The 26489-nt window shown below is 45.4% G+C and overlaps 3 protein-coding genes across 10 annotated transcripts in view; 2 read left to right on the top strand and 1 right to left on the bottom strand.

Annotated features, from left to right (window-relative positions):
* LOC309364831 (uncharacterized protein) overlaps positions 1 to 3510 on the top strand; it is a 20136-nt gene extending 16626 nt beyond the window's left edge. For 3 of the 5 annotated variants that reach the window (XM_081902768.1, XM_081902766.1, XM_081902772.1), the window contains one exon: positions 1720 to 3510. In XM_081902768.1, the coding sequence (XP_081758894.1) occupies positions 1720 to 2894 (1175 nt within the window). In that variant the 3' untranslated portion in view covers positions 2895 to 3510. Of the gene's footprint in view, positions 1 to 1028; positions 1113 to 1719 lie in introns of all 5 variants that reach the window. The other 2 variants (XM_081902769.1, XM_081902767.1) reach the window with 2 other exon arrangements.
* The window catches only part of LOC309364552 (uncharacterized protein), a 419096-nt gene that overhangs the window by 5126 nt on the left and 387481 nt on the right, over positions 1 to 26489 (top strand). The window lies entirely within an intron of this gene.
* LOC309364837 (zinc finger protein 500-like) lies at positions 11359 to 22889 on the bottom strand. 4 transcript variants are annotated; one of them, XM_081902787.1, is made up of 6 exons: positions 22794 to 22889; positions 19623 to 20202; positions 17896 to 18022; positions 17379 to 17482; positions 17037 to 17163; positions 11359 to 15317 (listed from the first exon to the last, which is right to left on the bottom strand). In XM_081902787.1, the coding sequence occupies exons 2-6, from the start codon at positions 19992 to 19994 to the stop codon at positions 14590 to 14592; spliced, it is 1458 nt and encodes a 485-aa protein (XP_081758913.1). In that variant the 5' UTR covers positions 19995 to 20202; positions 22794 to 22889; the 3' UTR covers positions 11359 to 14589. The 4 variants fall into 4 exon arrangements, with proteins under 4 accessions (XP_081758913.1, XP_081758915.1, XP_081758912.1 ...); XM_081902789.1 differs by having other exon boundaries at positions 11359 to 15305; positions 22789 to 22887; XM_081902786.1 differs by having other exon boundaries at positions 22789 to 22880.

The raw sequence follows: 26489 nt of genomic DNA, 5'->3' as shown, positions 1-26489 counted from the left end.
TAGCCAAGTAAGATTTTCTTCCATGAACATGATCTTAATGGTGTGTCCATAAGTGAGTCCAATTCTGGATCCGCACATCGTTCCGCAGTGGGGACATAGGTTTCCAGTCAGATATTAATCACTGTGAGAGTTTGCCAAACATGCTTTCCTCTTAGCTTGGTTCTCCCTTTTGGCCTGAGTTTGTGTTTCTTCAAAGTCCATTAAACCTTTGGTAAAGGGCGGGTGGTGCTGTGGGTTAAACCACAGAGCCTAGCACTTGCCGATCAGACGGTCGGTGGTTCGAATCCCCTCAACGGGGTGAGCTCCCATTGCTCGGTCCCTGCTCCTGCCAACCTAGCAGTTTGAAAGGACGTCAAAGTGCAAGTAGATAAATAGGTACCGTTCCGGCAGGAAGGTAAACAGCGTTTCCATGTGCTGCTCTGGTTCACCAGAAGCGGCTTAGTCATGCTGGTCACATGACCCGGAAGCTGTACACCGGCTCCCTCAGCCAATAAAGCGAGATGAGCGCCGCAGCCCCAGAGTCGGCCACGACTGGACCTAATGGTCAGGGGTCCCTTTACCTTTATTCTCCAATGAGAGCGCTCGCAGGCCAATGTTTCCCAATTTTATGAGATTATACTGCATTTTTTAAAATTTTCCTTGAGAGCGTCTTGAAACCTGTTTTGTTGTCCTCCGTTATTTCTCTTTCCATTCTTAAATTGGGAATAGAGTGGTTTCTTTTGAAGGCAATAATCAGGCATCCGAACAACATGACCAGCCCAATGAAGTTGACGTTGAAGATTGTAGTTTATAGCAACTCTGTACTTTTGTCAGTAAGCTGATATTGTGGTATGAATTTCCCCCAAAATCTACAAAGAGGCTCACAGGGTAATAATGGTGGCATGAAGTTTGCTGGTCAGTGTCATTTATCAACTTTTAATGGGCCACCAGATACTTTGCTGTCTTTGTTTCACAAGGTTAATATTTTTAAATATTTTTACAGTCACATATGACATAAACAGCTCTTCTGATTTTCTTATTCCACATAGCAGAGACTCTGATACTCAAGTCTGAGCTCATCTCCTCGCTTGGAACAGAAAAATACAGGGATATTGTACTGGACCAATTCAGAGGTACATACTTCCACTTTGCTGTGAGGCTGTACTTTTGTATGTCTCCTTTCAGTGTGTACAAATATAAAAAGAGCCCTTTTGCATCAGAACAAGGGCCAATCTTTGCCAGCATCCTGGTGCAGGTTTAGGCGATGTGTACAGTTGGTTGGAATGTATCAGTGAGATATTACAGATCATGGAGGAAGGAGAAAACTGAATACAGAGGCATAGCATTTTCACAGGAGGAGGAAGATGGAAAAAGTGTGTCCCTCCAGAAGTTGCTGTACTACAACTCCCATCATCCCCGGTCATTGGCCATCTTTGCTTGGGTTGAGGGTACTTAGAGTCCAACCAAATCTGGAGGGCCATAGATGCCTCATCTCAGCACAGAAGGTTCTCTTGGTGCTCAGTGTTACATGCGAGTTGAAGGTAGAACCGGATACTAAGGGTTCCTGAAATTATTTTCAGATTTCCTTTCCTTTATGAAAACCTTAGTACATAGAAGAGGGAAGGATGCTGGAGGTGTTAAGTTAAGAGAAGGTGCTGATTGGTCTTGCTGTGTGTTAAGTTCTCTGGTTCTCTTCCTTGAATACCCAACAATATTTCTTTATCCCCCACTTTAAACCAGGTGATGAAGAAGGCAATCAGAATTTTGAGGGGCCATCTGTAAAGTACTTCAGCATGAGTGATCACCTTAGCACACATCTACAAACTAACACAGGGGAGAAACACTTTAAATGCATGGAGAGTGGAAAGAGCTTCAGTAAAAATGGAAACTTTACTAGACATCAACGAATTCACACAGGGGATAAACCATTTAAATGTATGGAGTGTGGGAAAAGTTTTGCTTATAGTAGCAGCCTTAGAATTCATCAACGGACTCACACAGGGGAAAAACCATATAGATGTATAAAGTGTGGAAAGAGCTTCAGGCAGTGTTCACACCTTACTGTACATCTACGAACTCACACACGGGAGAAACCTTTTAAATGTATGGAGTGTGGAAAGAGCTTTAGGGATAGGGAAATACTTACTGTGCATCAACGAATTCATACTGGGGAGAAACCATTTAGATGCAAGGATTGTGGGAAGGGTTTCAGTGAAGGTAGAAAACTTACAATACATCAACGAACTCACACAGGGGAGAAACCATTTAGATGTTTGGAGTGTGGAAAGAGCTTCAGTCAGAGTGCAAGCCTTACTAGACATCAACGAACTCACACAGGGGAGAAACCATATAAATGTATGGAGTGTGGGAAGAGCTTCAGTGAAGGTGGAAAATTTACTAGACATCAACGAATTCACACTGGGGAGAAACCATTTAAATGTATGGAGTGTGGGAAGAGCTTCAGTCAGTGTTCATACCTTAATATACATCAACGTATTCACACAGGGGAGAAACCATATAAATGTATGGAATGTGGGAAGAGCTTCAGTGAAAATAGAAACCTTACCTTACATCAACGAATTCACACTGGGGAGAAACCATTTAGATGTATGGATTGTGGGAAGAGCTTCAGTCATGGTCCACACCTTACTGTACACCAACGTATTCACAAAGGGGAGAAACCTTTTAAATGTCTGGAGTGCGGAAAGAGCTTCAGTACAAATGGAAACTTTACTAGACATCAAGGAATTCACAAAGGGGAAAAACCATTTAAATGTCTGGATTGCGGAATGAGCTTCACTGAGAATGGATCTCTTGCTAGACATCAACGAATTCACACAGGGGAGAAACCATTTAGATGTATGGAGTGCGGAAAGAGCTTCATTCAGTGTTCACACCTTAGTAGACATCAATGAATTCACACAGGTGAGAAACCATATAAATGTATGGAGTGTGGAAAGTGCTTCATGTATAGTTGGGAACTCAATGTGCACCATCAAAGTCACACCGGGGAGAAACCATTTAATTGTAAGGATTGTGGGAAGGGTTTCAGTGATTGTATAAAACTTACAATACATCAACGAATTCATACAGGGGAGAAACCATTTAGATGTATGGAGTGTGGAAAGAGCTTCATTCAGAGTTCACACCTTAGTAGACACCAACGAACTCACACAGGGGAGAAACCATATAAATGTATGGAGTGTGGGAAGGGTTTCAGTCAGAGTGGATCTCTTAGAAAACATCAAAAATCTCACAGAGAAGCAATTGCTTAAATGAAAGGCGTGTGAAACGAGTTTCAATTACAATGGAGTTCTTAAATAACGCCTGCTGACGGTCACGGGAGAGAACCCATTTAGTTTTATGGAGTGTGCCACGTTTTCCCCACAGAGTTCACTTTGTACCTCATATCGACAAACTCATATAGGGAACAATAAATTGTAAATGCATGGAGTATATTTGATGTTCTGGTGTTTGTATGGAAAGTTGTACATACATGTATTAAAGCAAACAAAATGTCTCATAATAGTATGATGAAAGCTATAATGCACCGTTAGGGATGTGCAGAATGTGATTCTGGAATGCTCATTGTGAGTGAACATGTGCTGAGAGTCTGTTGATATTTGGTCTTTGGCAGAGAGAGTTGGGAATGGAGAGTTGTGGAAAGTGGAGTGTGACGGAAAGTTTGTTTTGCTGGGCAGGTGGGCTCACCAAGTGTTTTCTTTTTCCCAGCCAACAAATGGTTAACGAATGACTGCTTCTGATTGGCCGGGGATCCAGGAGAGGGAGTTGAAAAGGAGAGGTTTTGGAGAGATAGGTTTCAGGTTGGGAGATAGGTTGGGGGTAGGTAATGAGAGGAGAGAGAGTTGGTTTTGGGTAGAAACATCGACTCTGAGGAATATATCACAAGCTAGAGAAAGACATCTCTGAGCTTAGGGTGAAGGACAGTGTGTGGTGTCCTGTGAGAGCAATAGGCCAGGAATTAACTGGGAGGCTGAATCAGGAGAAGTAGAAGCTGGAAAGAGACAGTCTACTTAGGTCTCATTCCAGCCAGGAGGGGAGAGATTATTGTAGAAAAAGAGAAGTGTCCCAAACCAGTTAAGGGGTGTGGAGATGCCTTGGGTCTGTTGCTAGTAGTAGTACATCTTGCATTCTTTTACTAAACTACTTATGGTATTCTGGAACTTTGGGAGTGTCGCAGGAAACCCCCCCCCCCAATGATTCAGTTTGTACAAACTCGACACACACACGAAATATGCTACACTTCTGTTATAAATTCATAGAAAATCAACCATAAATCGGATCTGCACCGTTCCACTTTTATTTTACTCCATGAAGGAAGGACTACAAAACGGGGAAGGTTTGATACAGAGCAGCCATAATCCCTTGAGCATACCAGCACATCCACAGGAGCCCTGCCCAGTTGCTATGCCAACCCTGGTGGTCCTAGACAGAAGACCATCAAGGTCACAAAGAACTTGCATATAGGAGTGGATTCAGCAGGGACTGGAACAAAGGACAATGGTCAGCTCTTCCCTCTGGGGGCAGGAAACTGCAAACTCCCCTTTGTCACCTGGAAAGTACTCATAGGGAAGGGGAAAGGGGGAACCAGCCAGGTGACAGGACACTCAGGTTACCACCACAACTCCTCCCTTTTTGTGATGTATCAATGATGTAGTTGTGATGTAGTTTTAGGGGTGTAGTTTGGGGGATTAGTAACTAATAAAAGTTGGGGTCTTGTTTTGTTCTGGTCTTCCATCTTGCTTCATCTTGTTGTGGGTGGGCGTCCTGTCGCGACAGTTTCCAATAAAGGCCAAGTCTACAGGCTGCCGTTTTGCTTCAAATTGTCCTGGTTGGGGTCTTTGTTTTTTGTCCAAGGGAGCCCTCAGATTCCTCCGTTAACAGGAGAAATGTTCTCTCAGTGAGGGTCTATGCTTTGCACTTGGCAGGAAGGTCCCATAATACAGTGGTACTTCGGGTTAAGAACTTAATTCGTTCTAGAGGTCTGTTCTTAACCTGAAACTGTTCTTAAACTGAGGTACCACTTTAGCTAATGGGGCCTCCTGCTGCCACCGCCTTGCAATTTCTGTTCTCATCCTGAAGCAAAGTTCTTAACTCAAGGTACTATTTCTGGGTTAGCAGAGTCTGTAACCTGAAGCGTATGTAACCTGAAGCGTATGTAACCTGAAGCGTATGTAACCCGAGGTACCACTGTAATTGAGATGTGCATTTTGTTTTGTTCTGCCTTTGTCGTGTTCTCCAGCGTCAAAGTTAGCTCTCCTCTGGTCCTTCTGCATATCACAGCAACCACCCCTCAAAATGCACCCCGGGCTTTCATTGAATGACCATGAGCAATATCCCGGCAGCTAGGGGGTGACCCCCCCCCTCCCGGAGAGAAATGCCCCATCTTGGTCATCTTTGGGGGTTTGGCTTTGGTCCTGCGGTCAAGGGTCCTGTTGCTCACTTGCTATTAAAGTTGTCTTTCGCTGCCTCTGCAGGAAATCGAACCCATGAATTTCTCACTATATAAATGGGAATATAGAGCATGGGTAGGCAAACTAAGGCCCTGGGGCTGGATTCGGCCCAATCGCCTTCTCAATCCGGCCCATGGACGGTCCGGGAATCAGCGTGTTTTTACATGAGTAGAATGCGTGGTCTTATTTAAAATGCATCTCTTGGTTATTTGTGGGGCATAAGAATTTGTTCATTTCCCCCCCCCAAAAAAAATAAAGTCCAGCGCCCCACAAGGTCTGAGGGACAGTGGACCAGCCCCCTGCTGAAAAAGTTTTCCTACCCCTGATATGGAGCTTGCTGGCTAGGAAGGAAATTCATGTTTGCAGGGGGGGGGAGGCGAATCTCCTGCCCCTCCCCCTCCCTCTGGGTCAATGAGCTCCGCTTCCTAGAGAGGCAGGAAGGGGGGTTTTATGGGGGGGAGGCTATTTTGAGAGGAGGGGTCTCCATCCTCATTCCTGGAAGAGAAGCGGACTTGGAGAAGAGGAGAAAGAGGTGCCGCATATTTGGGGGGTTATTTTGGGAGGGGGGTGGGAGAAGGATTTGCTTTCCCTCCCCCTGAATCTACAAACGGGGCAGCTGGGAAAGGAGGCGGGAGGATTGCGGGGTGCGCGCAAAGAAAGCAGGGAGAGGGCCCGCCCTTTCTCTGTGGGAATCCGGGGGAGGGCTGAATGCAGGCAATCCTGTTGCAAAGTGGGGTCCTCGCCCTCCCCCAGGAGGGTTTGCATTGCAAGATCCTTTTCGAAGCGCAGAGATCAAGCCAGGCTCCCATGGTGGGGGGAGGGGGGCGAAGACACTTGAGACGAACCACAAAAGGGTGTCTCCCCCCCCAGCAACTTAACTACAAAGGGATTTGCAGCCCCACCCTGTGCATGCATAGGCGCCGACTCCATGGGGCCTGAGGGGGCCCGAGCCCCCTCAAAAATTCGTTTGGGGGGGCTCTGCCCCCCCAATAATTTAAGAAAATTATTACCGTAAATTTCGCTCTGTGCGTGTTATTGAGCGAATATGTGGTCCCTGGAGCTGACTTGCCGGAGCGCAGGGGCAAAAATAGACAAAAATCAGGCAAAAATAAGATCGGGCAGTCGGGCGGAGGGAAGTCAGAAGCTGCTGCTTTCCTGCATTCTGCCTCAGGGTCTTACTGCCCACCCGCTTCTGTTGCTGCGTTTGCTCAAACTCAACAAAGAGCAGGGAATCCCCTGCCCTCCTGGCAAGCAGAGGGTTAAGGAAAGGATCGAGTCCTTCCTTCTAATTCTTTCCTAGTCACACTGCGTGCAGGCTCCAGGTGGGAGAGAGAGAGAGAGAGAGAGAGAGAGAGAGAGAGAGAGAGAGAGAGAGGGCTGGCTTGGGGGGGGGGACTTTTGCCTTCCTTTCCTCCCCCCCACCCCGTTAAACTCCTCGCCTGCATTCTTAGCCAGCTGCTTCTCCGCACACCCCTCTTGTGCTTCTTGTCCCTTCTGTGTTTTTCCTTCCCTCCCCATTTAAAACGTGGTGACAAAGCACGGATCCACATGGATCCTCAGGATTTTTGCATTGGGTCACCCCAAATTCACCATCAGATCACATTACATGTCCATGGCTACAGTCTGTACCAAAAAAATCATGCACCCACTGTTGCCTGGGGCTGCAATGGTGCAAAAACGTGGTTACAAAGCATGGATCCACAGGATCTTTGCACTGGGTCACCCCAAATTCACCATCAGATAACATAGCATGTCCATGGCTACAGCCTGCACCAAAAAAATCACGCACCCACTGTTGCCTAGGGTCACAGTGGTGCAAAAACGTGGTTACAAAGCACGGATCCACATGGATCCTCAGGATTTTTGCATTGGGTCACCCCAAATTCACCATCAGATCACATAGCATGCCCATGGCTACATCTTGCACCAAAAAAATCACGCACCCACTGTTGCCTAGGGTCACAGTGGTGCAAAAACGTGGTTACAAAGCACAGATCCACATGGATCCTCAGGATTTTTGCATTGGGCTACTCCAAACTCACTGTCAGATATTAAAAATCTTTATAAAATGGAGAATTAAATACATACAGAATGTTAAATTTTCAGTTTCGAAATATTAGTACTAGTTTAGTACTGTATTTCTATATTACTATAGTACTGTATTAGTTATTTTCAAATACTTAAATATTTGAAAATATTTAAGTAATTGGGTAAGTACTTAAGTAATTGGGTAAGACCCAATTAAAGCCCGTTATTTACATACAGTATTACAGTATTTACATACAGTATTAGGCATACTGTATTAACTTTATTAACTGTATTAAAGCATTAACTTTGAGATATTATTTTTATTTAATGAACCCTCAGCCTTATTCAAAGTAAGCTTAAATTAGCTATTTCACTTATTAATCAAAGTGCTATTACTGTGCGACAGCAATATTTTATGTTTTATTCTTTTAATGATAGTTTAGGATTTATTTAAATATCATTTCAGTCTTTTCAGAGCTATATATTCACTGCTCTGTAATAGTCTATAAGCATAATTGTTACTGTAAATTAAATTAGCTTTTTACAAAAATACCGTGCGTGTTTATGTTTTGTTTCTTTTTTCAAAGCCAAAAAGTGTTTCAGGCTTGTCAAGTTTCCCGGAGTGTGGAGTTATAGAGAGTCGAGTTTTCGGGGTTCTAATGTTGATCATATGACTCTAAAATACTTTTAAAAAACTTTAAAACTCACTAATTTTCATCTAAAATTTAGAAAACTTCACGGGGCAGGACCAAACATTAAAAACTTTCCTAAACAGGGCTGCCTTCAGATGTCAAAAGTACAGTGTTGCTATAAAGTACAATCTTCAACATCAACTTTGTTGGACTGCTCATGTTGTTCAGATGCCTGATTATTGTCTTCCAAAAAAACCACTCTATTCCCAATTTAAGAATGGAAATTGATATACCAGTGGACAACAAAAGAGGTTTAAAGACGCCCTCAAGGCAAATCTTAAAAATGCAGTATAAGCACAGAAAATTGGGAAACACTGGCCTGCGAGTGCTCAATCACTGCAAAATGTGAGGTTACAGGGAACCAGGCAGAGGGCCTTCTCAGTAGTGGCGCCCGCCCGGTTGAACACCCTCCCATCAGATGTCAAAGAAATAAACAACTATCTGACTTTTAGAAGTAATCTGAAGGCAGCCCTGTTTAGGGAAGTTTTTAATGTTTAATGCTATGTTTTCTATTGGTTTGAAGCCACCCAGAGTGGCTGGCTAAACCCAGCCAGATGGGTGGAGTATAAATAATTTATTATTATTATTATTATTATTATTATTATTATTATTATTATTATTATTATCATACACATCAAGGGAGGAAGGAGAAAGCTGAATACAGAGGAGTAGCATTTTCACAGGAAGGGGAAGATGGAGAAAGGGTGTCCCTACATATGTTTGCTACACTACAACTCCCATCATCCCTGGTCATTGGCCATCTTTGCTTGGGTTGATGGTACTTAGAGTCCAACCACGTCTGGATGGCCATAGATGCCTCACGTCAGCAGAGAAGGTTTCTCTTGGTGCTCAGTGTTACATGGGGGAGTTGAAGGTAGAACTGGATACCAAGGGTTCTTGAGATTATTTCCTTTCCTTTCCTTTTAAAGTTCCCTTGTTCTCTTCTTGAATACCTAACAATATTTTATTATCCCCCACTTTAAACCAGGTGACGGAGAAGGCAATCAGAATACTGTAAATTACTTCAGTGTGAGTGAACACATTAGCACACATCTACAAACTAACATAGGGGAGAAATCCTCTAGATGCATGGAGTGTGGAAAGAGCTTCAGTCAGTGTTCACGCCTTACTATACATCAATGTATTCACACAGGGGGAAAACCATATAAATGTATAGAGTGCGGAAGAAGCTTTAGTGAAAATGGAGGTTTTACTGTACATCAACGAACTCACACGGGTGAGAAACCATTTAAATGTTTGGAGTGTGGAAAGGGTTTCATTTTAAGTGGAGCTCTTACAAAACATCAACAAATTCACACAGGGGAGAAACCATTTAAATGTATGGAATGTGGGAAAGGTTTCATTGAGAGTGGAGTTCTAAAAAAAATCAACGAATTCACACAGGGGAGAAACCATTTAAATGTATGGAATGTGGGAAGGGTTTCATTGAGAGTGGAGCTCTAACGAAACAACGAATTCACACAGGGGAGAAACCATTTGGATGTATGGAGTGTGGAAAGAGCTTCAGGGATAGGGGAAATCTTACTGTACATCAACGAATTCACACCGGGGAGAAACCATTTAGATGTATGGAGTGTGGGAAGAGCTTCAGTGAAAATGGAAGTCTTACCTTACATCAACGAACTCACACGGGTGAGAAACCATTTAAATGTATGGAGTGTGGGAAGTGCTTCAGACAGTGTTCATACCTTACGATACATCGAAGAACTCACACAGGGGAGAAACCATATAAATGTTTAGAGTGTGGAAAGAGCTTCAGTGAAAATGGATGTCTTACCTTACATCAACGAACTCACACGGGTGAGAAACCATTTAAATGTATTGAGTGTGGGAAGTGTTTCAGGCAGTGTTCACACCTTACTATACATCGAAGAACTCACACAGGGGAGAAACCATATAAATGTTTAGAGTGTGGAAAGAGCTTCATGCGTAGTTGGCAACTCATTGTGCACAATCAAAGTCACACTGGGGAGAAACCATTTAACTGTAAGGATTGTGGGAAGGGTTTCAGTGAAGGTAGAAAACTTACAATACATCAACGAACTCACACAGGGGAGAAACCATATAAATGTTTGGAGTGTGGAAAGAGCTTCATTTGTAGTGGGGAACTCACTCTACACCAACGAAGTCACACGGGGGAGAAACCATTTAAATGTATTTGTGGGAAAGGTTTCATTAAGAATGGAGCTCTTAGAAGACATCAACGAACTCACACAGGAGAGAAACCATTTAAATGTCTGGAGTGTGGAAAGAGTTTCAGTGAAGCTTCAAAACTGACCATACATCTACGAAGTCACACAGGGGGAGAAACCCTTTAAATGTATAGAGTGTGGACAGAGTTTCAGTCACAGTGGAACACTTACTAGACATCAAAGAACTCACACAGGTGAGAAACCATATAAGTGTATGTTTTGTGGAAAGTGCTTCAGACAGTGTTCAGACCTTACTCTACATCAACGAACTCATACAGGGGAGAAACCCTTTAAATGTAAGGATTGTGGGAAGGGTTTCAGTGAAGGTAGAAACCTTACAATACATAAACGAACTCACACAGGGGAGAAACCATTTAGATGTTTGGAGTGTGGAAAGAGCTTCAGTCAGAGTGCAAGCCTTACTAGACATCAACGAACTCACACGGGAGAAACCATATAAATGTATGGAGTGTGGGAAGAGCTTCATTGAAGTTGGAAAACTTACAAGACATCAAAAATCTCAGAGAAGTGATTGCTTAAATGGAAGAAGTGTGGAAAGTGTTTCAATTATAACAGTTCTCAATTAACACCTATACACTGTCACAGGGGGAACCAATTTAGTTTTATGGAATGTGCCACTGTTCATGCATGGGACAATGGCAGCCAGAATATTAGTGGCAAGGAATTGAAAAAATGAAACAGCACCCACTAAAACAGAATGGTAGGCGCTAATGATAGAATACCTCCAGTTGGCTAAGATGACGGGGAGAGTAAGAGGGCTTTCAAATCAGAAAGTATATAAAGAATGAAGTATATTCAAACATTATATAAAAACTTATTGTTCAAATAAAAATCTAGCAGAACTAAATTGATTCCTGTGCAATGTGTAAATGTTTACCTACTGTAGTGTATGAAGACAAGATAATAGATGATGGTGCGTTAAAGTGTAAATAACAACATTAATACAATGAGAAGAATTGGAAGTCTTTTTATTCAAAATTTAATATCTGGTTGTATAACAATGCAAACTTTCTTTTCTTTTCCTTTGTTCACCCTCACCCTTTTTCTTACTTCTATGTATGTATATATATATTTGTATTTTAATTCAATAAAGCTGGATAGTTGTGCTTAAAAAAAAGAAAAGAACCAAAGTACTAAGTGGCAACAACTGAGAAAGAACTGAAGTGAAATAACTGGAAATAAGCTGAGCGTTTACCATTCAGTCTAAAAACCTGTGACATCTACCTGAAGTGAAGTAACCAAACATAAACTGAAGTTTATAAGAAGCTGTGCTTGATTAGAAGTCCATAACATCAGTTACCGTAGATTTAGTATAAATATTATTAGGTGAACGGTTACCTGAAATAACATCATAACCTGAAGTAACCTGTTTTACCCACTTTGTGTCATAAACTTCCTTTGTTGTTTGTTTGAGCAAATGCTAACTGAGACTCCAAATCATTAAGTTTTCCCTCACACAAGTCCCCCACTAGATAATCTGGGGTAATGTGTAGAAAATTGTGTAACTGGTATACTATGAGGTGGTCGCACTCTAAGTGAGGGCCAGCCCCACAACGCCAGGGTGAAAAGTGCCGTTGCGGCGTCGCATGGAGCACAACAGTGGTGTTTAGGAAGCAGGATTGGCTCTGGAATCCTAGAAATGTGGAGTTGAAAGGGACTCCAAAGGTCTAGTCCATCTCCGTTATAAATTCATTGTTTTACCTTTCCTTCTCATTCAGGCTACATTAACAGCAAAGTGGATCAAAGCCCTGGTGGCAGCTGGAATAAAGGAGGTTCTGAGGGGAACAACCAACATGGGGAGGGGAGGGAAGGTGGCACAGGGAAATGTGGGCATTGCCAGTGGTTTCAGGAGAGTCATTTCCCTGTGGAGAGAGGGATCTCTGTGCCCAGGTAATTGGCCCATCTTTCAGAAATCTGTAGAAAGAGCAGGCAGTATAGGAGGTCGAAAGCAGAATTTATATGGAGCTGCTACTCCCTCTGCTGGCATTGAGCATTTGCCCATGACATGATGAAGCGACAGCAGGTGCTGAACTTCACCCCCAAAGGCCCAGCTCCTGCCAACCTAGCAGTTCTAAAGCACACCAGTGCAAGTAGATAAACAGGTACTGCTGTGGCGAGAAGGTACACGGCGTTTCCGTGTGCTCTGGCTTCTGCCACATGACCCGGATAGCTGTCTGTGGACAAACGCCGACTCCCTCGGCCTGAAAGCAACCCCATAGTCACCTTTGTCTGGACTTAACTGTCCAGGGGTCAGTGTGGTGTAGTGGTTAAGAGCGGTAGTCACGTAATCTGGGGAACCGGGTTCGCATCTCCACTCCTCCGCATGCAGCTGCTGGGTGACCTTGGGCTAGTCACACTTCTTTGAAGTGTCTCAGCCCCACTCACCTCACAGGGTGTTTGTTGTGGGGGAGGAAGGGAAAGGAGAATGTTAGCCGCTTTGAGACTCCTTCGGGTAGTGATAAAGCAGGATATCAAATCCAAACTCTTCTTTATCTTTTACATATGCAAACGTTTCAATGGATTTTACACATGCAACATTGTTGCATTGTGAGTCACTTTGGAATGCCTGACGATAAATGAATTAGAAAAGAATTCATAATTCAGACCCCTACCCCTGCAACCGTTTGCACCATTAATTAGATGCAGTCATTAATTGGCCCATCCCCTGCCCCACTGTACCTGGAAGCCTCCCCAGCCAGTGTAGACCATACTAGATGAATCACTCAGCTCGCTTCCGCTTCCTGTCTCTGCATGCAGTCAGAGGCCCAAGATGGGATGAGGAGCGGTTTTTGAGAAAGATTTGGCTGCAGAAGCAGACGGTATCACATGGTTTAATTCAGCATTATTGCACAAAACTGACAACGCAGAGAGGTGCCATTTTGTTTTTTTGTTTTAGCTAAAAAGAAATGCTCTTGATAGAGACTTTCAAGCCAGGCACTGTATATAGTATCGCGTCCTAATATGGATCCCCGCTGTCCTGCAAAACCCACCTTCACCAGGCATCAACACCTCTCCTAGATGTAGCAGGATTCGAACTCACTGGAAGTCTATTCATTATGGGCGACCTGTTATTATTATTATTATTATTATGGAGGTGGCGGACTCTCCTTTGCTGGAGGTTTCTGAACATAGGTTGGAAGGCCCACCTGTCACAGGTTCTTTACTCGAAATCCCTGCATTGCAGGGGGTGGACTAGATAGCCCTGGGTGTCCCTTCCAGCTCTATGATTCTATGGTCCTTTTATTAAATCCAAGATGCCGGCTCCAATAGAAATTTTCGTTGCCCACACTCAGCTCCACCATGGGACACACACGTTCTGAGCATCACCGCAGTTGGTCCTTTCATGGAAACTCTGGTATTTATTCCTTTAATTCAGCAATTTAGTTAATGTGGGAACAGCTGCAGTTTCTAAGAAGTGTTGTCTAGGGTTGGTCAAAGAAGCTGTTTGGACACTGGAACGGGCCCCCTCGGAAGGTGGTGGACTCTCCTCTCTTGGACAATGGCTTGGTGACCATCTGTAGCAAATTCCTTAGCAAGGGGTTGGACGGGACCGCCTCTCCTGGTATGCCTCGCGGAGGACCTTAAGGTCCACAAATGCCAACATTTTGGAGGTCCCAGGTCACAAGGTGGTTAGATTGGTCTCATCTAGGACCAGGGCCTTTTCAGTACTGGCTCCAACGTGGTGGAACGCTCTGTCACAAGAGACTAGGGCCCTGCGAGACTTGAAATCTTTCCGCAGGGCCTGTAAGACTGTTCCGCCTGGCCTTTGGTTTGGGCTCAGTTTGACCCTTATGTTTCCCTCCCCTTATGGTCTTGATCTATCGGCTACTTTTAAAATGAGGCTGCATTTTAAATTGCATTTTAACCTGTATTTTAAATTGGTTTTTTTCCCTTTCCTTCCCCAATTATGTTTTTACTGTGATTTTATTGGTGTTAGCCGCAATGAGCCCAGCTCTGGCTAGGGAGGGCGGGGTATAAAATTTATTTATTTATTTATTTATTTATTTATTTATTTATTTATTTATTTATTATGATTTCTGGGGTCCTTTCCAACTCTAAACTTCTGTTTATTTAATTAGTTCATCTGTAGTTCTCTGGCAGGTTCAACAACATCAATTAGAGGGAGCCATGTGCTTTTCTCCCAAAACGAAGCAAGGGGTTGGGCTCAGGACTCACAGGATCCTACCCCGTGTTGATGATCTGGTGCCGTTTAAGCTGGATGCTCTGATAGACGGGATCCTGACCTGTGTGGACGATCTGGTGCCTCTTCAGCTGGATGCTCTGATTGAAGCACACCCCGCACTGGGAGCACTTGTACGGCTTCTCTCCCGTGTGGATTCTCTGATGTTTGATAAGGTTGGAGCACTGGCTGAAGCTCCTCCCGCACTCAGAGCAGCCGAAGGGCTTCTCCCCAGTGTGGATCCTCAGGTGCACTTTGAGGCTCCTGCTGTGGCTGAAGCTCTTGGGGCACACCGAGCACTTGTAGGGCTTCTGGCCCGTGTGGATTATCTGATGTGAGTTGAGGCTCCTGCCGTGGCTGAAGGTCTTCCCACACTGCAGGCACTTGTAGGGTTTCTCCCCCATGTGGATCTTCTGGTGGGAGCTGAGGTAGGAGCTGTGGCTGAACTGCTTCCCGCACTCGGCACACCGGTAGGTTTCCTCCACCATGTGGGTCCTCTGGTGTTTAAGGAGGTGGACCTGGTGGTTGAAGCTCTTCCCGCACTCGGAGCATTTCACGGGCTTCTCTCTGCCGTGGACGTACCGGCGCTTCGCTGCAGGACGTTCCTCCACGATCGAAATCTCATCCGCCTCGCCCCCTTCGAACACAAAGGCTTTGGCCCCCCACTTCTGCGTCTCCTCAGCTGTCCTTCTCTGCCCTTCGCCCTCTTGGCGACCCTCTTGCCCGTGACCTGAGGGAACCAAAACCAGAAATTCAATCAGGAAAGAGAGCTGATGCTCAACACTGTTTAGATCAACAGAGCAGAAAATATTTAATGGGGAGGCAAACCCTTCCAAATAAAGGGAGAAGGTAATAGAATTGTGGAGTTCTACGAGCAAGACGGTTTGAGCATATTACACCGATCCTGGTCTGACTGTACTGGCTACCGATTAGTTTCCTGGCCCAATTCAAAGTGCTGGTTTTGACCTATAAATCCTTAAAACGGCTCAGGATTGCAATAACTCAAGGACCACCTCTTCCCATATGAACGTACCCGGACCCTGAGATCATCTTCTGAAGCTCTTCTTCATGTGCCTCCTCCTCAAGAGGTCTGGAGGGTGGCAAGATGAGAATAGGGCCTTCTCTGCGGTGGCTCCCTGTCTGTGAAATGCTCTCCTCAGGGAAGTTCACTTGGCGCCTTCATTAACACCTTTAGGCACCAGGCAAAAACATTCCTTTTTAACCAGGCCTTTGGCTGATCTCTTTCACATCCAACACCCTTTTAGAATGTGGCTTGGGGGGGGCGGGTTATTGGGTTATTGTTTTCGGTTTGTTTTTATATGTTGTGGTCTTGTTTGTGAACCGCCCTGAGACCTCCGGGTATAGGGCGGTTGTCAGCAAAAGCTCAGGTGCTGACAGGAGAAGAAGAAGAAGCAGGCATAGAGAGAGAAGAGTTAACAACGGAAGGCAGAGAGCAGCTGTAATCTGAGCTCTGAACAAAGGGGAGACGAAAGACAGGGCCAGAGTGACAGGCGGCTGTGTGAGAGCTCCAATAGTGAGTCAGATGTTGGAATGCAGGAATATCAGCGGTGTATAAATCGAATTAATAACAGAAGAAGAAGAAACAAGCTTTCTCCATCTTCCGTGTGACAGGCCTTGAAGATACTTGAATCATACAGATTCAAATCATGCATACTGAATCATACAGGTGGCTCAACTGGTAGAGCACGAAACCCCTCAATCTCTGTTTGAGTCCCACGCTGGGTGAACGAGTCCTGCCTTGCAGGGGGTTGGACTAGATGACCCTTGCGGCCACCTCCAACTCTACAATTCTGCTATGGTCTCCTCTTTTCCAGGCTCATAGCTCAGTGATCAGGGCACCTGCTTGGCATGCAGCAGGTCCCAGGATCAATACCCAAGGACATATCCATGGAAGGGCAGGGAGACACTCCCAACCTGAAATCCTGTTTGAGGGTTTCCCAGAGCCACCTGGTTGGTCACTGTGAGAACACGATGTTGGACTACATGGGCCACTGGCCTGATCCGATTTCAGGTCTCTTCTTATGTTCCTATGCATTTGTCATTCATGGGAGTCGAAGACATTATTGAAGCAGGGCTTCCTTTTGCAGAAGCCATGCTGATTCATCTGCAAGACTTGTCCTTCAATGTGCCTGATAGAAATTATTTTTTCTCCATTCCTCAAAGTCCATTCCTAAGACTGAAAACAGCAGGGACCATCTCACAAAATGCTGGAGCCGGAGTGAGATTTTGAGGATCTGGGGCAAATAGTGTTATATTGTGCTTGCAGAAGGACCAGTCTTGCTGATGAATCAACGCGGCTTCTGCAGAAGTAACTCCCGCCCCGCTATCGACATCTACGAACAGCAAACATATCGGAACATAAATGGGGGCTTGAAAGTTGGTCAGTGAATGAACTGGATCAGTGAACAAGGCAAAGAAGGAGCCTCACCCAGAAAGACGAGATCCCCAGTGTTCTCCTCCGCAGATCCCCTGTGCAGAGACGCCTGGCCTGGTTCTGGAAGAGTCCTCTTCTCCTCCATGAAATGAACAGACATCTTCTCAAGGGGTGCCGGACCCTGATTTAAAAAGAGAGAAAGGAAGAAATTCAGAAGAAAATGCAATTGCCTACAAGCAGATAGCAAAGGTGGAGGCCAGCTGAATTTTCTCCTGCAGGATCTGTGCTTCCGAAGAAAGACAATGCTATTTCCACCAGGCCCAGAGGGGTGTGAGGAGACTAGGGTGAGAGGGTGTCCTCGCCCCCTCCCCCCCCCAAATCCCGCCCCATACCTACCTGTCCTGGTAACACAGGAGCCACTTCCAGACGGCTGCAAAGAGAAGGCGTCAGAGGAGGAAACCCCAGTGCCATCTCCCCATCTCTGAGGACGGTTGCGCTTTCTACGAGGAAGACGTTACAACGTTAGAGCCTAAGGATGGCGTCCTGTTCTCACAGCAAGCGACCCTGCCTGGAACCTGGGAGAGATGCTGCCAGTCAGTGCGCACACTACTGAACTAGATGGACCAAGTCGGGATAAGACGGCGTCTTATCTATTTGGGAAGGCTCAGTAGGAGAGCATCTGTTTGCATGTGGGAGGCCCAAGGTCTGATCCCTGGCTGCGGCAAAGTTCCCTAAAACCACCAAGAGCTGCTGCCAGTCAGAGTAGACAGTTCTGACCAGGGAGAACTCAGTAGGATGCAGCTTTGAACGTTCAACAGAACCATCTCACTCCTACGAAAATCAAGGGGAGCATTCATACCAGTTCATGTGAGTCAGGAACAACCAAGGGGGGGTCCTCCATGGGGGTCCTTACCCAGGGAGGAGGGCCCTCCGTCCCCCTCCTGCTTGATCCACTTGAAGAGCAGCCTCTGCGCAGCCTCCGGCGGATGCTCCTTGGCCCCTGGGAAATCTGTGGCCCCTTTGGCTAGCAAGCCCTGCAGCTGAAAAGGGCAATGAAAAATTGTGGAAAATATGTATCCGTTGCCACTGTTGATCAGAGCAGGTTACAAGAATTGCACATCAAACAAAAATGCTGAAATCAGCTAACTAGCATAGAAGTCCGTATTCTTAGCTTGCCTTCCTAGGCCTGGCGGAATAGAGGATTTCCAGGCAAACGTTTTAAGAGTTGAAGTGGGAAGCAGCCTGCTGAATCTCCAGTGGCAGAGAGTTCCACAGGCACTCATCTGGCGACACTAAAGGCTCGTGTTTTTGTTGTTTTCAAATGAGCCTCGCCAACTGGAGGGACGACCAGCGATGCTGCTGCAGATGTCAGCGATGCAGCTGAGATATAAGGGTTCAGAAGGCGATCTCTGAGGTTCCCTTGGACCTAAGTTTGGGCTTTGTAAATTAACACAGGAACTTGAACCTGCCTTGGTAGTAGATGGGCAGCCAGTACTCACAGAATGGTGGCGTTGGAAGGGACCTTGAGGGCCATGTAGTCTCCCCTGCAATGCAGGAATCTCAACAAATGGTTCCCCAACCAATTTGAAACCATGCCGGACCCTGCTTAGCTTTGCAAATGTGCTAGCAGATTTATTGCGGCGCCACTGTGGATTTTATTATTATTAAAAGGAATGACATGCTGCCTTTCAAATATGAAGACAGTTAAGTATGACATTCAGGCAGGGTGAGAAGAAAATACTTGTTCTTTATTATCAATTGCAATTCATACTTATTATTATTACAGTGGTACCTCGGGTTAAGTACTTAATTCATTCCGGAGGTCCGTTCTTAACCTGAGACTATTCTTAACCTGAAGCACCACTTTAGCTAATGGGGCCTTCTGCTGCCGCCACACCACCAAAGCATGATTTCTGTTCTCATACTGAAGCAAAGTTCTTAACCCGAGGTACTATTTCTGGGTTAGCGGAGTCTGTAACCTGAAGCGTATGTAACCTGAAGCATATGTAACCTGAGGTACCACTGTATATGAAAACCACCCTGAGATCTTTCAATGAAGGGTGTTATAAATAATAAATATTTTTTTGAATATACTTTTCAAATTTATACATTTCATTAGTTTTACAATCCATTTAACTTTTCAAAAAATGACTTCCTTCCCCCTCTTTCCATGGTTCCTTAAATTTATTTTTTAATATCATCTGCATATCCAAATTCATTTAACTCGTTCATTTAATTATCTACTGTAAACATATACCCTTAAATAACTGCAGGTTATTGCAATTATCCTGCTAATGTTTTTATCTGTTTACATTAATGTTTTTATCTGTAAATAATAAACCATTAAAAAAGTTTGTCATCTTGCTTTCTTATTCTTCTGGCAAAGTTTAGCCATTTCTGTTATTCCCATAAGTTTCTGTATCCATTCTTCCTTTACTGCGACTTCTGCTTCTTTCCATTTTGGGGCAAGTAACATTCTTGCTGCTGTAGCTGCATGCATAAATAAATTTCTGTACAATTTAGGTAGTTCTGTACCTATAATTATCAAAAGAAAAACTTCCTGTTTTTTAAAGAAAAGTTATTTTGAACATCTTTTTCAATTCATTATATATCATTTCTCCTTCCAGCCACAAGCCTCACCTTTGTGTCTTCCTGCTTTCTGTCCTCTGCCTGGCTCAGGAGGAAGCCTTCGGCCAGGGCCACCGCCTGGGAACTGGTCTCCGCTCCACACTCCCTGACCCAGCTCTCCATCTCCGGGGGGAGGACAGCCAGGAACTGCTCCAGGACCACCAAGTCCAGCATTTGGGCTTTTGTGTTCCTTTCCGGCTTCAGCCACTGATAGCACAGTGAGCGGAGCTGGCTGCAGATTTCTCTTGGACCCTCGGCTTCCTGGTAGCACAACTCCCGGAAGCACTTCTGTGGCAAGTCCCCCCAGATGGCCCCACTGCTCCCAATCTGGACGATGTGGGGACCTTCTCCCTCCTCGGTCACAGATGAGTCTTGCTCCTCCATCCTTGAGCTTCACAAGAGCTTGGCCTCCAGCACAGAACCTCCACCACCGCCTTCTTTCTGGAGGGTAGGAGCATGTGACTTTGGGGCAGGGTGAAGAGGATATTAGGGTCTTGCAAATGTCCCCCCTCTGGGCAATTAGCATACGCCCCCCACAAACTGGAAGATGCCTTCAAAGAAGCAGAGGAGGAAACTGGGTAAATGCCGGGGTCTGCAGTCTGCAAGGAAAAGCAGGTGAGATTTAGGGAACAGGACACCAGGGGGAAGCGGAGAAGTAGGGACTTTCCTTCTCCTAGGAGGCAGAGACCTAAATCTGGACCAAGACAAGGGGATGATCTCTCGCTAGGGATCAACCCAAGCTCCTTCTGCCCGCTGACCAGAAAAGTCATGTCTGTTCCACCCTCCCCCACAAAAAAAAGCCCACTCTGAGATTCCTTTTCCTCTCGCTCTCCAATCTCGCAAGGGCAAACTCCTATTACGCAAAGGTGGGCTGCAGAACGTCTAACAAAATTTTGCTTTGGAAAAGAAATAATTGTGGTGGTTGCCTCATAAGTGAGGTTCATAGACCACAGAATCACAGAGTTGGAAGGGAACAAGTCCAACTCTCTGGAATGCAGGAATATTTTGGTGGGGCTGGAGCCCACAACCCTGAGAGCCTCGTGCTCTACCAACTGAGCTATCCCAGGACTCAGATAAAATTCAGCCGGTAGGATTGCAGACGGTGAGTCGTAGGGACGCAGGTGGTGCTGTGGTCTAAACCAACCAGAAGGTCGGCGGCCCCAGCTCCTGCCAACCTAGCAGTTCGAAAGCATACCAGTACCTTTTTACATGGTGAATCAGGAGCGAATATATTACCTCAAGTTATTTGGATGCTTCCAAATGCACTGAGCAAGTGGTATAATAATAATAATAATAATAATAATAATAATAATAATAATTACCGTAAATTTCGCTCCATAACACGCAGTTTTTTTCTCCTAGAAAGTAAGGGGAAATGTCTGTGCGTGTTATGGAGCGAATGCCTACAGATGGCGGGGGAATTTGCTGCAGTTGTGAGCAGTCCGTGGCTCGCTTTGAAACAGCAAAGCGGGTGTAAGCGGCTCCTGTCAGCTAGCGGAGCCGGGGAGGAGGGAGAGAAGCAGAGCGGGAGTTGGCTGCTTTAAAACAACCCCATGCTCTCTGTCCCTGCCTGCAGTTTTTTGCTGTCCAATTTTGGATTAGCCACTGTAGGGGCTGTGTGTGTGTGAGGGCTCCTCCTCCTGCTTCCCCTTCACTCTCCCAGCGCCCCTGCGCTCTCCCTCCGACTTTAGAATTGACACTGTGTGTGTCTCTGTGTATGTGAGGGCTCCTTCTCTTGCTTCCCGTTCACTCTCCCAGCGCCCTTGCGCGCCCCTCCGACTTTAGGATTGACACTGTGTGTCTGTGTGTGTGTGAGGGCTCCTTCTCCTTCTCTTGCTTCCATTCACTCTCCCTGCGCCCCTGCACTCTCCCAGCGCCCTGCGACTTTAGGGCCAGTTCTGTGTGTGTGTGTGTGTGTGTGTTTTGACCTCACTGCGCTTGTTGGGGAGGAGTGTTGGTCGCAATTTTTCTTGATTTGTCTCAGAATGGTTACTATCATGGTTTTCTTGCCGGGGAGGAGGGAGAGAAGCAGAGCCTGCTTGTTTTAAAGGAGCAAAGCCAGAGAGGAGCCTCTCCTGCATTATTCGCAGCATCCTTCTCCACACCCCCCACGTGTGCTCCTTGTCCCTTGAGTGTTTTTCCTTCCCTCCCCACTTAAAACGTGGTTACAAAGCACGGATCCACATGGATCCTCAGGATTTTTGTATTGGGCTACCCCAAACTCACTGTCAGATCACATGTCTGTGGCCACAGCATGAACCACAAAAATCATACATCCACTGTTTCGTTTAGAATATTTCTTTCTTGTTTTCCTCCTCTAAAAACTGTGTGCGTGTTATGGTCAGGTGCGTGTTATAGAGCGAAAAATACGGTATTATTATTATTATTCCCCAGCCACTCCAGGTGGCTTCCGGCAAAATAAAAAACCATGACATCAAACATTAAAAACTTCCTGATCCTGCTTCTTTGAGAGAAGCTGAAAATTTAGGATATCAACTTATTATTCTATATGAACTCAACTTATTCTGTATCAACTTGAACGACAGGGAACTCGGCAGAGGGCCCGCCCTGTAGAATGCCCTCCCGTCAGATGTCAAGGACATAAAAATCTGACTTTTAGAAGTCATATTCTGTTGGGAGCCACCCAGAGCTGATGGGCGGCATATAAATGATATAATCATCATCATTATTAAATTATTATGGAAGCCGCCGGAGGGGAGAGATGCTCTTGGGCTCCAATTCTTCTTTGCAGGCTTGGCCACCGTAAGGACACAGCGCTGAGATTACTTCCTTGTAGAAGGGGATTGGGCAAGATGAAGCTTGATTAGATGGGCCGTTGGCCTAATGAAACTACAGGGCTCTTCACGTGATCTGTGTGTGCATGCAGACACACGTGTGTGAGAGTGAGTGTGTGTGTGTGTGTGTGTGTGTGTGAGAGAGAGAGAGAGAGAGAGAGAGAGAGAGAGAGAGAGAGCGCGCGCCTTCAGGGAGAAACCCGTCTCTTCTGTGCAACGAGGATGAATCAGCTGCAAACCGCCCCCCCACCTTACTCGCAGCTTCCCTGCCTGCTCTCTCTCCAACCCCACCCTCAATTCCACGGGTATTGCATTGCACTGCATTGCACACACACACACACACACCCCGGAGCTTGCTGCACCCCAAGGCGCTTTGCACTCACCCGACTCCTTGCAGGGCAAGGGCGGCGCGCGATGGCAGAGGGGGCGGGCCAGCTGTTCCGCTTAAGCCACGCCCCCTTTCCCAAGGGAAGAGGTTGGGCGGAGTGGGGGGGGTCAGTATCCAGCATCCCCTTCTCTCTCTTTTTCTCTCTAGCAGCTTGCACTCTCTGGCTTTAACCCTTAAGGCAACTTCACGCGGGGGGGAGGGCAAGGGATGGAAAGTCCGCCCCCCCACGAGGTTTGCAGAAAGCTGCTCTCTCCGTTTGCAAGGCTAGTCTGCGGCTAGTCTCTGTCCGCCTAGAAAAGGAAACAAAATGCAAAGTCTGCGCGGATGCAAAAGCGGGGGGGGGGGGGACAAGGGGGCGGTCAGGATAGGAACTGCAGCAGTGGGCTCAGCAGAGGCTTTTCAAGTGGCGAGCGGTTCCCCTGGCCAAGGCACGTCTGTTGGGAGAGTCTGAAAGGTAGTAAAGCAAAGACCACCTGCCCCTGTGGGCAAGGGGCATTCGCTGAGTTCAAATAACATTTGCTTTAAAACACTTTCTTTCCTTCAAAGTGAAATAAATAATGCTTGGTTCACTTATGAATATATATATATATATTTATAAGTGTACCAAGCAAACACGTACATAAATATATAAACCACATGTCTGAAGCGGAGCACAGGAAAACAGCCCTGAAACCATTTTGACTCCCAAACTGTCCAAATGAATTTTCTGCATAGTCAAAGGAAAATGGGAAAGCCTCCCCATTGCCTTTTCCTTCACAAATCCTGTCTTAAGGGTATGTCTGTGTATGAATAGGCTCAGGAACTAAGTATTCATCATTACAGAAGACTGGCCAGGCTCCCCAGGGTATCCAATCAAGTAAGCATTAACAGATAACCTGTCAGACAGGAGGTAAAGAATGCACTCAGATTTCTGTTGTAGACCACCCTTTCTGTGATGTAGGTATGATGTATCTGGGAGGGTGTCTTGGGCTACACCCCTGCTGTGATGTAGGTATGATGTGTCTGGGACTCCAAGGCTGGCAATTTAAAATGTCTATATAAGAGCAGGCACACCTTGGTTCGGGGTCCTCCTCCTTCTCCTGCGTGTGAAGGGGGCACCCTGTTGCAACAGTTCAATAAAAACCAGGCTTACTTGCTGCTTTGCTTCTCAATATTCTCTGGTTGGCTTCTGTTATTTTCTCCGGCCAATGGAGAACCTGCAAAGGACTCTATAAGGGCTCTTGTGTCCCCCATAAGGGAATAAGGGCAGATTTTCGTTTATTACAAAAGAATCTTGAGAACTGTAGTTTACCCACCACAGAGCTACAATTCCCAGCACCCAATATTTAAATGTGCAACTGGACACACACAAGCACCACCAAGTGTCCCCACGTCCCCGTCCCCCCAATACTTCTGTATTACTTGGCAGCCTGAGTGGATTTTCTCCTTGCAATGTGGTTGAATTTGATTTCATAAACTACCTCTGTTAAATAAAATATTTATTGTTTATTTATTGTTTATCAAATCCTGCCTGAGACTCCAAATTATTACATTTTCCCTCACACAAGTCCCCCACAACATAATCTGGGGTAATTTGTGGGAATTTGTGGAACTGTTGTTCTGTGAGGGAAAGAGGGGAAAGGGTTGTTGCGCCATCACATATTAATTGGTGGAAGCGCCATGATACGAAGTTAAAACCCACACAGAAATGTACCCAGAGATACAGAACAACTAGTTTGATAAAGTATTGAGGACATTTTATTTTAAAAAGAAAAAAATTCTGTCAGAAAATGGCCAGCAGTCACCATGCAAGAGAGACACGGGATGACCCAGCTGCTGCATCTGAGGAGAATCCTAAATACTGAATTAGAAATGATGAGGCTAAGATTAGAATTGGCTAAAATTGAAGCAGAGAAAGGAAAACAAAGTTGAAACAGAAAGAGAAAAGGCAAAATTAGCAGCTGGGCAAGCCAGAATCGCAGCTGACGTTCAGTTAGCACAGATACAGGCTGAGAGAGAGAGCGGAGCAGATCATGAGGAAAAAGAAAGAGAAAGGGAGGACAAGATGGCCCATGAAAAAGACATGTTTCTTTTAAAAATGGAGGAAATGAAGCTGAGAGCAGAACTGCCGCAGCCATTGTTGCAGGGTGGATATTTTACCTCAGATTTCCAAAGTATGTCAAAGGTGATGCTGTACAGGCATTCCTGTTTCGTTTTGAACGGAGCCTATTTTGAGAGCTCTTTCCTAGAGCCCTTTATCCTTTTCACAGATGCCTCCAATATAGGAGTTGGGGCAAGTTTGCCAGAAGGTGGAAGATGGACAAATGCTGCACCCTGTCCTATACTTAAGCAGGAAACTCTTGGAGAGGGAACACCACCTTTCTGTCACCTTTCTGTTTTTAGCCATTGTATGGGCTATTATCAAGTTTCTGCAAGGAAAGCTTTACAACTTACCGGTAATAGCCAAAATGCCAAGTTAATGTGTTAATGCTGACAAGGGCTAAAGAGATGTGTGGTTACAGATAGGTAGCCGTGTTGGTCTGCCATAGTCAAAACAAAAAAAATTCCTTCCAGTAGCACCTTAAAGACCAACTAAGTTAGTTCTTGGTATGAGCTTTCGTGTGCATGCACACTTCTTCAGATACACTGAAACAGAAGTTTCCAGACCCTTCTATATAGTGAGAAGGTGGAGAGGGGTATTACTCAGAAGGGTGGTGGGAATGGATGATTGGCAGATAGCTGTGATGAGCCTGTTGACGACTCTTAACGACTGCAATAGGTCTTTTTCACCTTCTCACCCCTTGCTTTTTCCTGTAAGACCCATTGCAGTCGTTAAGAGTCGTCAACAGGCTCATCACAGCTATCTGCCAATCACCCATTCCCACCACCCTTCTGAGTAATACCCCTCCCCACCTTCTCACTATATAGAAGGGTCTGGAAACTTCTGTTTCAGTGTATCTGAAGAAGTGTGCATGCACACAAAAGCTCATACCAAGAACTAACTTAGTTGGTCTTTAAGGTGCTACTGGAAGGAATTTTTTTTCTTTTTTGATGTGTGGTGTCATACGTCTGAGACAGTGATGTTGGTTGGCAGTTAAGTCAGTTCTGAACAGCTTTAACAGTCAACAGCAGCAAAATTCTGTTGTGCTGCTGTCTGCCTCAAGAGTTAATCCGTCTGTAACATAAAGGAACAGCTACCTGCATTTAATCTAACACATGCAAGTACGTGGCGTAAAAAAGTTATGTGCTATTTAAACCTTAAAAGAGAGTGTCTTCTGTAGTTTTTATAGGAGGGGAAAGGGAACTAATTAAAGGGTCAAATGACCCGGGCTCTCTTCCAGCGTAACTCTGGAAAAGTCTAACTGCCACACAAAACTACCATATTTTTCACTCCATAAGACCATAAGAAACACCTAGTTTTTAAAGGAGGAAAATAAGAAAAAAAATATTCTGAACGAAACAGTAGATTTATGATTTTTGTGGTTCATGCTGCGGCCACAGACGTGTGATTTGATGGTGAGTTTGGGGTAGCCCAATGCAAAAATCCTGAGAATCCATGTGGATCCGTGCTTTGTAAGCACATTCTTCCACCGTTGCAGCCCCAGGAAACAGTGGCGTGATTTTTTTGGTACAGGCTGTAGCCATGGACATGCTATGTGATCTGATGGTGAATTTGGGGTGAACCAATGTAAAAATCCTTAGGATCCATGGGCTTTT

This window comes from Podarcis melisellensis (assembly GCF_964234715.1).
Source record: "Podarcis melisellensis genome assembly, chromosome: 2".
Lineage (NCBI taxonomy): Eukaryota > Metazoa > Chordata > Lepidosauria > Squamata > Lacertidae > Podarcis > Podarcis melisellensis.
Note: the sequence above shows the minus strand (reverse complement) of the source record. Positions and strands in the feature narration are given on the sequence as shown.

Excerpts from the sequence above, each read along its gene's own strand:
- LOC309364837 (XM_081902787.1), bottom strand. The coding sequence starts at position 19,994 with ATGGAGGAGCAAGACTCATCTGTGACCGAGGAGGGAGAAGGTCCCCAC. Across the intron at positions 18,023-19,622 it reads GAAAGCAGGAAGACACAAAG|CTGCAGGGCTTGCTAGCCAA; the intron begins GTGAGGCTTGTG and ends TGCCCTTTTCAG. Across the intron at positions 15,318-17,036 it reads TGGGGATCTCGTCTTTCTGG|GTCACGGGCAAGAGGGTCGC; the intron begins GTGAGGCTCCTT and ends TGGTTCCCTCAG.